We start from the raw sequence: 12874 nt of genomic DNA on the forward strand, positions 1-12874 counted from the left end.
CCCTAACTCCTACCTTTCTAAAGGGTTTTCAGCAGCAGTTTTAAGAAAAGGAAGCCAGTGATTGGAGGAACAACTCTTTCCACTCCCGATAAAGCCCTGGAGCACTTTCTTTCTGGGGTTTGAGCCCTGAGTTTTGGCCTAGTCTGAAGAGTTAGCCTACACACCGTTGACCCCAGCTGTCTGTCCAGCATAGAGCACACAGGTCAGAAATGGGGGACTGAACATCGGGGTAGTCAGTGTGGTCTTGCAAAAGTCTCCTTGGGTCAGAGCAGACAGCCTGGTTCCTAAGACTGCAGCATGAGCCAGAGTGCAAGGGTATCTTGGCTACCCCTGAGCTTGCTCTGGCATCCACCACGCCTTGGGGTGCTTCTCTCAGGCACACCCATCCTGCCAGTCCGATCTCGCTGCTGGTGTTCCTTACAGAGCTGAGAGTGGACAGATGAGGCCAAGCAAAAACTCAGAATCCCACTGGCTTTTTATTCTCACTTAGGGTCCCATCGCCAGCTTGACACTGGGCACCAACAGAAGGACCAGCAAATGATCATCTTCGAAGAGCTCTCTAGTTACCCCTGCTTCTCCCTCCCTGTGGTATGTGTTAGTGTGTGTGCGTGTGTGTGTGTGTACGCGCGCGCGCACCCGCACGCGGTCTGCAATGCTCTCACCAGTCCCCGCAGCTGGGCAACCCCTCCAAGACCCTGTGCTACGCTTAAATTCCTCTCCCTCCTATCGCACCCACCATCCATCCTTACAGCAGGGAGGCCGAGACTTACAGAATTCCCTTCTCCACCAACTCGCACTCTTGGTCTAGCACGCGGAAACCGAACCTTTCTACGCGGCCCCGACCTTGCGATTGCTCCAGAATGAGTGGCATTGACTTTTCCAATGTAATGACTTATGAAAGATATAATCATGTGTTAAATTGAATCCTCCGTTTAACTGTTAATGGTGTGCTCTGGGCACATTTACGTATTAGATGCTATGGTAACTAATTACCACTAGAAAAAAGGATAATACACTTCCCAGACTTTGAAAAATAATCATGAGTTCACTTCCCGGCTCGCAGCACATCGTGGCGGCCCTGCCGGGCGGAGCGAGGAAGCGAGTGGAAACCCGAAAGTGTGCTCATGGAATGCAGGAGGTAATGAATCCTGGTCAGGTGAGACTACTTAGTCAAACCTTTTATGAAAACGTGATTCAGATGGAAAGGAGAAGGGGGAGGGAACAACTACACAAAGGTGCCTTTAAACAAAATTAAATCGCAAAACCTGAACATCGGAAACATAAATAGGTTTTCTTTCAATTAAAATGCAGGTAAGACTAAATTATCCACGTGCCAAGCAACTTTACATCAATTAACATTTTTTTTTGTTGTGTTGGCAAAGTAAATGAGCCCGGCTCCTGCGCGGTCTGCATTGGCATGTACAACTCGAAAGTCTCTGGATTTGCCAAGCCAATGAGTTGCAGGTTTATTTAAACGCGGCCTTTTAAATCAAACTTTAGACATAGTAGATGGAAAGAGGGAAAGAGAAGGAAAAACACGGAGCCAGTCACTTCAGTTTAACAGTAGAAACAACTCTTAGGGTGAGAGTTTTTTGCCCGGCAAATCTCTGGCTCTTCTGATCGACCGGTGTTTAGAACCAAAGTTCCAGTAAACAGGGCTGGGGGTGATAACCAGGAGCCTGTTTTCCTAACCAGGAGAGTGTTTGTGCTGGGGACCTGGCAGGACGGGAGGAGGGAAGGGGCCGCCTTCCAGCAGGTCCAGCAGCCCTGGGTTGCAATCAAACCAAACGACGTTCACACAGCACTGGCGCCCACCGCGCTGTTTTGCTCGCGCAGTGCTCCCGAAGGGATTCGGGATCCGCATCCGAAGAGCACCCCTTCTCTCCGGGCTTCCCCTGGACCTGCGTTTCCAGCCACCCCTGCGGGCGCAATTGCCCTTCAACCGCCAAGTTCCTTGGGACAAAAGGAGAACTTTCAGGGGCTCTGCCTCAAACTGTCCTTCGAGGGTGGCTCAAGGATCGGGTTGTCCCCTGTATGGCAGCAGGCATGTGGATTCACACGTAGCTGCCAGGCTTGTAAGAGACATCCCGCAGCCGCACCAAACCCGAGTCATCTGCGAAAGCGCCCCGGTTTTAAACCCCAAGGAGCTCCTCGCTTCTTCACGCGGCAGGGAAACTCTGTTCCCTTTCCCTGAGGTTTTATTTGGGTTAAATTCTACCAATTTTTCTAAATTACTCGTCTTAACAAATCCAGGAGACTGTTTCTTAACTATTGCAAAATTATCAAGTATACTAAAATGTGTGTGTGAATTTTCCTTCTTTCTCTACTCCACTTTTCTCTAATTTGGGCAGTACAGAAATATAGATTAGAGAGCTCTGAAAGAGAAATGAATGGGTTGGGAAGGTTAGACTGCAGAGGAAAAGAGGATTTGGCAGTTATTAATCCTCACCACCCCCAATCCCACTACATATATGATGGATAAGGCTCACAAGTCACCATCATGCTTTGATTGGGAGTTGGCTTTAATTATGCACAATGCGTTATTCTCCTTCTCAGCTTGGGAAAGAGTTAATTCTTTCCCAAAGACCATAGTTGCCCTTGTCTCCTCAACCTGATTCAGAGATGCAATAAAATATGAAGCAAATTTATGGTCTGTTTCAAGCATTTTATTGCTGTATTTTTAAATTCATATATGCACATATAAGAACTATGATCTGTGAATAATTTGAAATGCTATAGAAGAATGATACATTTTAGATAAAACATAACTATATCTTTATATAATTGTCTGAGATTAAAATAAAAAAGAAAAATAGATTTCTAATGTGGACCAAACTGAAAAACTAATGACAGCCATAAACTGCTAACCAACCATAAATTAACATCTTCATCAAATGCTAAAATGGTATCAGTGGTTATATAAAGCAATTATTATTTCTCCTTATAAGTTTTAGAATAAAGTTCAGAGATATTTAAAAGATCCGTTATTTACAAATGTTTCTCAATCTTAAAGATTTCATTTTTTTTATTAGGAGGATGGTTGCATCTCAAATCTCCTGTTAATAGAGGTGTTTAGAGATGAGAATTTAAATTTAAACATAAAAATGTTTCATGGCCTAACCTCATTTTATACATTTATCTTGCTCTGGCAATTACTGAAGAACTTGTGGTAAGGATTTCTCTGTTACATATCCTTATCCACTTTCAGAAAACAAACAATTTCCGATTATGAGAGAGACTCAGTTTTTGTACCTAACTAGTCAAAATAATTAATCATGCATTAAGTAAGTACAGCTACATTTGCCATGTGCAGTCTATTTCTGCAGTAGTACTATGGTCAAAATTCAGATGCCAGGCTGACTGAGCTGCTGCTCTCCATCTAAGATTTTGATGAAAGGAAGTGATTTTTCTAAGCAGGCCTCCACAGAAATGTGAAGAGTTGGGAAAGAAGAAATGATATCTCTCTATTAAATGTCTGATGTATTGGGAAGCAGGATCAGTTAATATCTGCGTCTAAATAACTTACTTTAATTTCCTTTGGAGAAGCATCAGGCATACATCTCTTTAAAGTGCAGATTTCTTAAGAGAGTGAAGTTAAGTAAAATCTGTAATTATTCAACAAAGTAAGCTCCTTTAAAAGTTTACAAAATTATGGTTTATGAAAGCAAAACAATTATTTGGCCTATGGAAGATGTGGGTAGCTCACATACTCAAACTATTCCTGCTACTCTGTTGGATTTACAGCATGTTGTCCTGTGGAGTAGTTGATGTAGATGACTATCCTCAAAGATCAAGAATTAACTAAGATCTTGAACTGGTGAAGTTCTAGGACCACTCCTTAATTTAATTTTCTGCAAGCATTGTTTAGTCCGAGTACCTCCTTCTTGAAAAATAAAAACTATGTTTGTAACTTTCCTTTAAGTCTAAACTTAGTTCAAAATAAAAAGTTTTTAAAAAATAAATGTGTAATTGCTCAGCACGAAGGAAGTACTACCACATGTATAGTTTTCACTTATAAAAATTTCAGTGATTACAAATACTTTTAACGGTATTCCATTTGATAAACAAAACAAATACATTTATAAAACTTTAAATAAACTCATTAGTCCTTGGAATTATGGAATTGAAGTAATTTCATTCAAACCTTAATTTTAATATAAAAGACAAAAGCATTTATTAAAAACTTTGGTATCAGGCAATAATGACACAGATTTTTTGTTAACTATGTGGCTAGTTCTTAGAAATAAAAGTTATATATAGTAAATATTCTCTTGCACACAAATAAGAATCTCCAACTAATATGTTTCATGTTTAGAAATGTTTCAATTTGACTCAATGATGAATCATTAGACAGTGATACCTTTACCTGTTATTTCCATTCCTCTAGTTTCTCCTATGAGCACAGTTTGCTGTAAGGGAAGTAAAATGCTTCATGATTATATCTCTGAACATTTACTTTTGGTGTAGTCTGTGATATATCGTGTCTCTCCTTATAAAAGTAATTAATTAACAACAAACAATTAACAGTAAGCAGTATCAAACACTTTTCAAAAAACACAGCACAGCCATTGGGTTTTTTTTTTTTTAATCCTGAAAAGAAAATACACATTATTATTCACATGATCATTGCTAATTCTGGAAAGTTCTGCAAATTTTTATAAGTGTTTTCTAGAATAAAGTTGAAAGCAAAAGGTAATTATTTCACAGGTTACCTATTTAGTGACATAATTTATCCCAGTTGGTAAATAAACAATACTGAGCTGACTAGTTCAAATGAACAGGAACACCTTCTAGCCGACTTCTCAGTCTCAGGCCAGTTCCTGTAAAATGTTAGTGACTCACACCAGTGTCTCTGAGAAAAGCCCAGTGTCCCAGTAAAATACTGTATATAGAGTTACTAAAAACCCACATTTCATTTTCATCACCAGCATTCTGTAGTATATGCTTTATTTACAATTTATTTTAGTTTTATGAACAAATAGAATACTGTCCAAATATTACTCAGCTTTATTCATTATCTGTGGTAAAGTGAAGAGATCTGCTGATGACAAAGATTATATCTACTGAAAAACTCTCTCCCATTTATTGTGCTTATACTTCTGTCCACAATAATAGTGATTATTAAGAATTGTAACCTAGCAAGGTCAGCCTGCCTAGAATAAACATTTAAAAACTTAGTGATATTTTTTGAGTTTGTTATTTTACAAATAAATAATAAGTTAAAATATATTGAAACATACTCTGAAATAGTTAAGGTACTTTCAGGAGAGTATCAGATGATAAGAATACATGTGTATGGGGGCAGAAAATGGAGACGAGGAGATATTCAGAGAGCAAAATTATTTTCCAAATAATTTTCTTTTGTAATCAAATCTTCTGTTACCCAACATATTCCTAGCAGGACAATAAAGAGACACAATCAGTCATCCTTGCTTTGAAAGTTAATTTATTAAATTTTTGTTGTACATAAAAGAACATTAAGTATTAGACTTGCAAAGTACTTGCATTTCTTATCTGACATCTTTTAGGACAATTTGATTCATCGTAAATCCACATATATGTCATTTTAAAATCAAAGATAATATTAAACAAATAATTTCAGAAAATTGTTTTAATAATATACAGCACTCCTTTCTAAAAATATTTTAAAACATAAGTATTGACAAATTATTACTTAAATTGTGTAGAGTTTTTAATGTATTAAATTTATCTTACTCTAGCAAGTAGTATAAACAAACATTTAAGCCAAAAAGTTCAAACATCAATGATCATTGATTTAGATAAACAAATGAAGTAGAGTAATAATTACTTTAGATAAATACTAAATAGTTTTATGTGATCATTCATTATAATTTAAAATAGTGCTACAATGTCATCTTGGCTTGCTAACTTTTTCTTGAGTATGTTAAATGAATATCTAATTACGCAATGCAAGTAAATAATGGTTTGCAAGACTGGCAAATTTAACAGGTTAAAAAGTGCACATTCTAAGGGCATGTAATTCTTGTTCACATAATTTTTGCCATTCTTTTATACTAGGATCAAAACCTAGATAAATTTTGTGCTTTGATCTTCGAACAGTTTTAAACTTCTACTGTTAAGTTAGAAGTTGCTTGCAGAAAGTGTTACCCAAATTATTTTTTATGATAAAATAAGCATTAAAAAATGTAGCTTTTCAGTATGGAAACTCCTTTGCCTTAGTCTTGTGACCCAAAACTTAATTATAAAATGAAGATGAAACAAGGAAGTATGCCAGGAAAGCCAAAACAAAGCAGATAAAAGTTTTCTTCTAGGTTGCTTATAAGCATTGCTGATTTAGTGACAGGTAGCTTTTTCTTAATCGCTTCAGGGCTTTAGTTTCTGCTAACCGAGCATTTCATTACTGTTGGTCATTGATATAAAACAATATCTTGGGTATTAATTATTTATTTCTTTTAATTAAAAACTTAGGTGAAGCTATAAAAATGAAAAGATGGGGCGCGGTGGCTCATGTCTATAATCCCAGCACTTTGGGAGTCCGAGGCGGGCGGATCACCTGAGGTCAGGAGTTCGAGACCAGCCTGATCAATATGGTGTACCCTCGTCTCAGCTAAAAATACAAAAATTGGCCGGGTGTAGTGGGGTGCCTGTAGTCCCAGCTACTCAGAAGGCTGAGACAAGAGACTTGCTTGAACCTAGGAGGTGGAGGTTGCAGTGAGCTGAGACCACGCCACTGGACTCCAGCCTGGGTGACAGAGCAAGACTCCATCTAAAAAAAAAAAAAAAAAAAAAAAGAAAAAAGATGGGATTTTACAATATACAATACAGTTTTAAAATATTCTGGAGCCTCAATGACTATATTTGGTTTTAATTATCATGTTATCAAAATACCTGTTGTAGATATTTTTATTGTGTATAATTATACATAGTGATTTCTTATTACAGACCATTACTTTGATGGAAGGCTAGTTAGAACTAGTGATAAATCAGAATTTTAAAATAGTTTTAAAGAGATGAATTTATCACTTACAACTGCATTTATAATAAATTGGTTTCCTATGTGTTGTTTTCCCTAACAAATAGTATGTTCTTGAAGGGGAAGGGCAATCCAGTGTCTAGCATCAATCATATCTAGAACAGAGAAAATGCTCAATAAATGTTTGGTTGAATAAATGAATAATGAATTAACAAATGACTATAAAAAACGATTCCCTTTAACAATACATAAGAGCAATTTTTTAAAGGCACAACATTGTTTAAGTATCTTCATTACATTTTGCATTGGTATATTGCATTATCCCATAAATCCATACATGTTACTGTGTTTAATCCTTATAATGAACCCTGATGTCAAAGGGCCTTATTATTTTTATTTTTCAAATGAGGACATTGAAGCACTGAGAGGGAAATTGTTTAATAATAAGCCAGTTATGTCACAGCCAGAATCTGCATCTTTTAACTGATTTATCCAGGACATTTTTTTTTCTGTTTGTAAACACTATTTAGTTACTGGATTTAAGACTGTCACAAGACTCTCAATGTTTTGTTTTGGTTCTACTATTCATTCCTTTTATATAGTCTTTTCTCAACCATTTCATTTATTCTTACTTTACATTTCTAAATTCCTGTACACATCTCTAATTATAAAATAAGCAGAAATCAGAATGGAATAATTTCCTGTGTTCTCTGTGCCTTAACATCACAAAAGTGTACCACTAAGTTGAATTTAAAAATATGGTAGAACTTCCACTTCAGGCAACATTGCAAACTAGACATCCAAGTACAAAAAGGACAGACTATGCTTTGTGGTGGACTAAAGCGTAGGGCCCAGGGTGTGTGTATGTGTGTGTGTGCGTGTGTGTGTGTGTGTGTGTAAAATCCAAGGCCTTTGCATAAAGCCAAGAACTTGCAGAGACAACATACTTAGTAGGTGAACTAGAAAGAAACTTTGCTCCACAGAGAAAACTGTCAGTATATTTGCCCGTCTCAATCTTAGCTCTATGTAAAAATAAACAAATGAACCACCAAATATGTCTTCTTTCTATTCCTAATAATAGGGTTATATTCTACCTGATTTAGGGCTAGAAACCACAATACTCCCCACTCCCAGATAATCAAGCTGAAATTTTAAGGTGATTTGAGTTTGGTAGTAGTATCAGCAGTCTGACAAATGCAAATACAAATTCTCTCTTGAGAAATGAACTTTAAATCTAGGTCTAAAGATTTTTCAGAGATAAAAATCCAAAGAACATGGGCTCAGTAAACAAGCCATCCCAGGTAACAGAGACAGAAAAACACATAAACTACAGAATTAGATCCACAAAACACCAATGATTTGGAAATATCAGATACAGAATCTAAAATGTTTGCTTCATGCAGTTAAAGAAATGAAAAAGGATGTTGAGTTTATAACAAAGGTACAAGATATTATAAAAAATAACCAGCATATATGAAGAACAAAAGGGAATTCTAAAACTGAAAAATGTAATCATTGAACTTAGCAAACGCAGTGGAATGGAAAACGTGAAGGTTGACAAGCTGGAGGCTGACACTCTGACTCAAAATCAACCTTGGCGACTCTACAGAATGGAGAGGATTGGATGGCTCTGAGGATGGGACGTAACAAATTTAGAACATCTGAGGGAGAATTAAAGTTATCATGGAATAAATGTGTGTGTGTGTGTGTGTGTACGGGTGGGGCTTGGGGACAAGGCTTTTAGCAGCCCAGGGCTGAGATGGTTAGGCACAGTAGTGTGAGGATAGGTGACAGAAGAGCTTTTAAGTTCTGCTTTGGCCTTTCTCTCACAACAACTGTCCCACTGACAGTGTCCATCACTGGGTAACTAGATTATCAAAACAAAATGTGTGCACATTATGGAATGCTATGCAGCAGTTAGAAGCAATAGATTAAATATAATTGTATACTATGTATATACTACAGAAATATGAATATATCTTTAAAATGACAGTACTTCATAAGAAAATTTGGAAGGATAAAACTTGCAGAAAATAGGTACTCAATATATATTACATGAAAACAGACACATACCAAGACATACATGAAACATATTAGAATATTTGCCTATGATATTAGGAAAGGATATGAAAGTGGGTATTAGGGACAAAACAGAAAAAGTAAATAAAGCCAGAGGGGCCTTGTTAGAACCAACTATAATTGTGTATCATGAACTAAAGAGTATAAGCAGAATGATCACTCAACTCTATGAACCTGAAGTTAAAGCCAAAAGAAGGAAAAAACAAATTCAATGGATGAGTTGGACAGAAGATTAGACACACTGTTCAAAGAAGAAACTGGAAGAGACATCTAAAGAAATTATGTGGAGCGTAAGTTGTAGATACAAAGTGTGGTGAGAAAAGATCAAAGGATGTAGGTAGAGTGAGGGGACCTAATATACAGTGGGAGAACAGTAATATTCACAGAGAGAATGGCTGAGAAGATTCCATACTTGATGGGAGACATCCATGCTCAGACTCAAGAAGTAGCAGGACATGCAAGCATGAGAAACAGAAAGAAACTAAGAACATCAAAGGCAAAGAGGACACGTTAAAGTAGCCAGAGAGAAGAGACAGACTACCTATTGAGTAATTAAACTCACTAACGGCTATCCTCCCAGTAACAAGAATGGATGCCTTAAGAACGGGCAATATCTTCAAAGTGTTGTGAGGAAACAACTGTCAATCTAGATTTGTGCATCCAGCAAAACCATCTTTCAAGAATGAGAGTAAAAATAAAGACACCCTCAATCAAGCAAAAATAGAATTTGCACCAGCAGACCTTCACTGAAGGAACATTCAGAACATGTACTTCAGGAAGGATAAAATACATACTATACTATCTTATTTACTAAATAAATATTTTGTAAATATTGTCAGTTTCCTTAAAACAGTAGCAAATTTCTGAAATATTAGAAATTCCAATTAATGAAGCATGAATTAACTGGACTTTATTACCTGCCTTGCCTGCTTATATATTGCATCACCATTTATGTCAGATGCCATTCATATGGTACTCTGATATCAGAATCTTTGAATCACTGGGCTTGGTGGTACATGCCTGTAGTTCAGGTTCCCAAGGGACCAAGGTGGGAGGATCACTTCAGCTCAGGATTTGAGACCAGCCTGGGCAACACAGTCAGATACTGTCTCAATTGAAAAAAAAATCTTTGAATTATTCACACCACAATGCTGCATGTGTCATATGAAATTACACTGCATAACATGATGTTGTAATTCAAAATAGAACACATGAACTCCAAATCCAAAAGGTGAGACATCAAAACCAAATACTACATCTAGCTTCTCAGTTTATATACATGGAAGCATTTAGGAAAGGATTAATTGCAATGTTTGCATAACCTTTATAGTTTATACTAAAGCCAAATGCTATAATCAATGCCGTAGTTATTTCAACACTTGCTCCCATAATAAACCTAAAACTAATGTCTAGGGCAATTTCTGAATATATAATAGGTTCTGTGCTTTCTTATACATTAAAGCTTATCAGTATCTAACTTGGACATGAAAGGTCTTAAATGACAAGAAATTTTGTTCTATCGAGCCATAGTATACAAAGTAATGAGGAACATTTAAGCATGATTAAATACTGAAGTGAAGTTGAAGCATTTAGTCTACTAAAAAACTCATTTAATGCACACATATCCTGGAAATATAGGTATTATTGATATTATACTTGAAGGGAACATTTTCATCCAGTGCAAGTCATGGAAATTTAATTTCCTTCCTCTGTGAGAATTTGGACTTTGTTACACTGTGTCCATTTCCAGCACAAGTTTCTAGTAGTTCGAAGTGTAATTTTACATATGAGAGAATAATTTGAGTGACTTAAATTCCACAGTGCCCAATCTATTGGTGTGAAGGTACACTTATTATAACATGTAAAAATCACAAGGAGAAACTAAAAAAATAACCACAACCCTGTTTGGAGCTTACCCTTAAGTTGATTTTGATGTCCATTTTCATGCTACCATCCTGTTTTATATTATGATAGGCTTTGTGACTAAGGACAAACTGGACTGATATCAGATCAAATAGAAATTAACACTTTTTAAACAAATAAAGCAATTACATTGGCAGAAATTAAAAAGAAATAGATGAGCTTAGGATGTTTAGGGTAATTTCGATAGATTTGTTTTCTGCCCTTTTAGCTTCTCTAAGATTTCACTTTGTATCTAAATAAAACATCAGAATCTGGATACTGAATACCAAACAACAAGCGGTTGTAGTTTAGTCCTATGGGTTTATCATCAATTATTTCTAAATCGAAATAAGTTAAAAGTATAACCAACAACTGCTTTATTTCCATAAGTGCAAAAAATCGGCCTGGACATTTGCTGGTTCCAGTTCCAAATGGCATTAGGTAACACTTCAGCTTTTTCCCTCTTTTGAAAAAGGTGGTTTTCTTCTTACCATCTTCTATAAAACGATCATATCTAAACTCCTGTAAAGAAGAATACAGTGCTAAAATTAACATTTTACATGAGATAGTTTGAGTTCAAGTCCACAAAGTTGCTAGCTCTCTCTGCCTGTCTTAAAAAGCTCCTTTTAATCAGGTGAACACCAGAAAAAGTTGACTGGGTGCAAATTAAGTATGAACTTTCAAAAAACTCAAGTATTACTAGGAAATTACTTCCGCCATATCAAAGTGAAATATGAAAAAGCTGTATGACTTTTTTTCTCCGCTTGTATTTTTCTCCTAAGCTGAGCTTCCCAAGTATAGTGTCAATATCTCTATTTTTGCTCCCTAAGGTGCGTCCTGACATACGCGCACTTGATTATACCAATGTTGGATAGAAGGCAAGGGCTCCAGTGAGACCGCCATTGTTACCCGCGTCTGATGAATCCTAACTAGCCACAGGAGGTGCCTAACTGTGGATTCCTAATTTGAGTTTCTCTTATCCCTTCCCCACCAGCTACTGATAGATGAAAACTATTAGTTTAGGATCCAGTGCTGATGTTTGGAATAAACAAATATAAAATAATAAGATTCAGGTAAAACACTAGAGAGGAGCTAAGCCACAAAATCAATGTTTGTTTTTTGATGTTGTAGTTAATTTCTTCCATGAAAGTTCTATTAAAATCAGCTCTTTTTGGGTTTACTCTAGGGTGGCAGGTGTTTCTGATGTGTTTTCATAAATAAGTTATATTACTTTGTTACAGGAAATCATGGGACTGCTTTACTTAGGGTGTTGGGCCTGCCCTCTTAATTTTGCCTTGCTGCCAAAGGGTTATGGTTCAACTCTCACTTGAATTTCTTAGAGGGGACTGAGTGACCTTATTTAAGCCTATGGTGAATTAAGCCATTGATTAAATTAATGTCTGTGGCTTGCATGGAAACGACCAAGTATTTCCTGTAGTTGGTGCTCATTAACATTAGACTTGCTCACATACAACTTTGATATGAACTACATGAAGTCAAATGCAAAAAAGTAGGTCAGATCCAAAGCATTTCAGGTTAAGGTGAAAATCTTGCAATATGTGGATAGATTCTGAATTCATCACAAATGATTTAATTTTCTCACTCAAAGCCAGTGTTGTTAAGGACAGTGAACCATTTCCTTTAAAAGTATTGGGTTTGTCCTTATTTATGTAGAATACTTATTTTGAAGAGTAGTTGAGCTTAGAAAAATTCTAAGTAGTTCCCATTTCCTTCCAACTTGCAAGTGGATGCAATGATAATGGCAAAATTTATCTGCATTTTTATAACTGCTCAATTCCTGATAAATATTTTGAGCCCTTTAAAATGCGTATTTCACCATAGTTCTGGGATGTATCCAAACAGTATCTAATCAATGCTCAATGAACAAGGACACCCTTTGTTGACATACAGGGTCACTGGAGATAGAGTTACTAAATA

General features: G+C 36.4%; 1 protein-coding gene across 2 annotated transcripts in view; it reads right to left on the reverse strand.

Annotated features, from left to right (window-relative positions):
- Positions 1–1159: 1159 nt before the first annotated feature.
- The window catches only part of LOC112630225 (25-hydroxycholesterol 7-alpha-hydroxylase), a 208622-nt gene continuing 196907 nt past the window's right edge, over positions 1160–12874 (reverse strand). Inside the window, exons 6-7 of one of the 2 annotated variants that reach the window (XM_025394356.1) lie at positions 4367–4409; positions 1160–2375 (exon numbers count right to left, since the gene is read on the reverse strand). In XM_025394356.1, coding sequence (XP_025250141.1) covers positions 2269–2375; positions 4367–4409 — 150 coding nt within the window. In that variant the 3' untranslated portion in view covers positions 1160–2268. Of the gene's footprint in view, positions 2376–4366; positions 4410–5429; positions 11459–12874 lie in introns of those variants that run through there. The other variant, XM_025394355.1, reaches the window with a different exon arrangement.

Source organism: Theropithecus gelada, chromosome 8, assembly GCF_003255815.1.
Source record: "Theropithecus gelada isolate Dixy chromosome 8, Tgel_1.0, whole genome shotgun sequence".
NCBI lineage: Eukaryota > Metazoa > Chordata > Mammalia > Primates > Cercopithecidae > Theropithecus > Theropithecus gelada.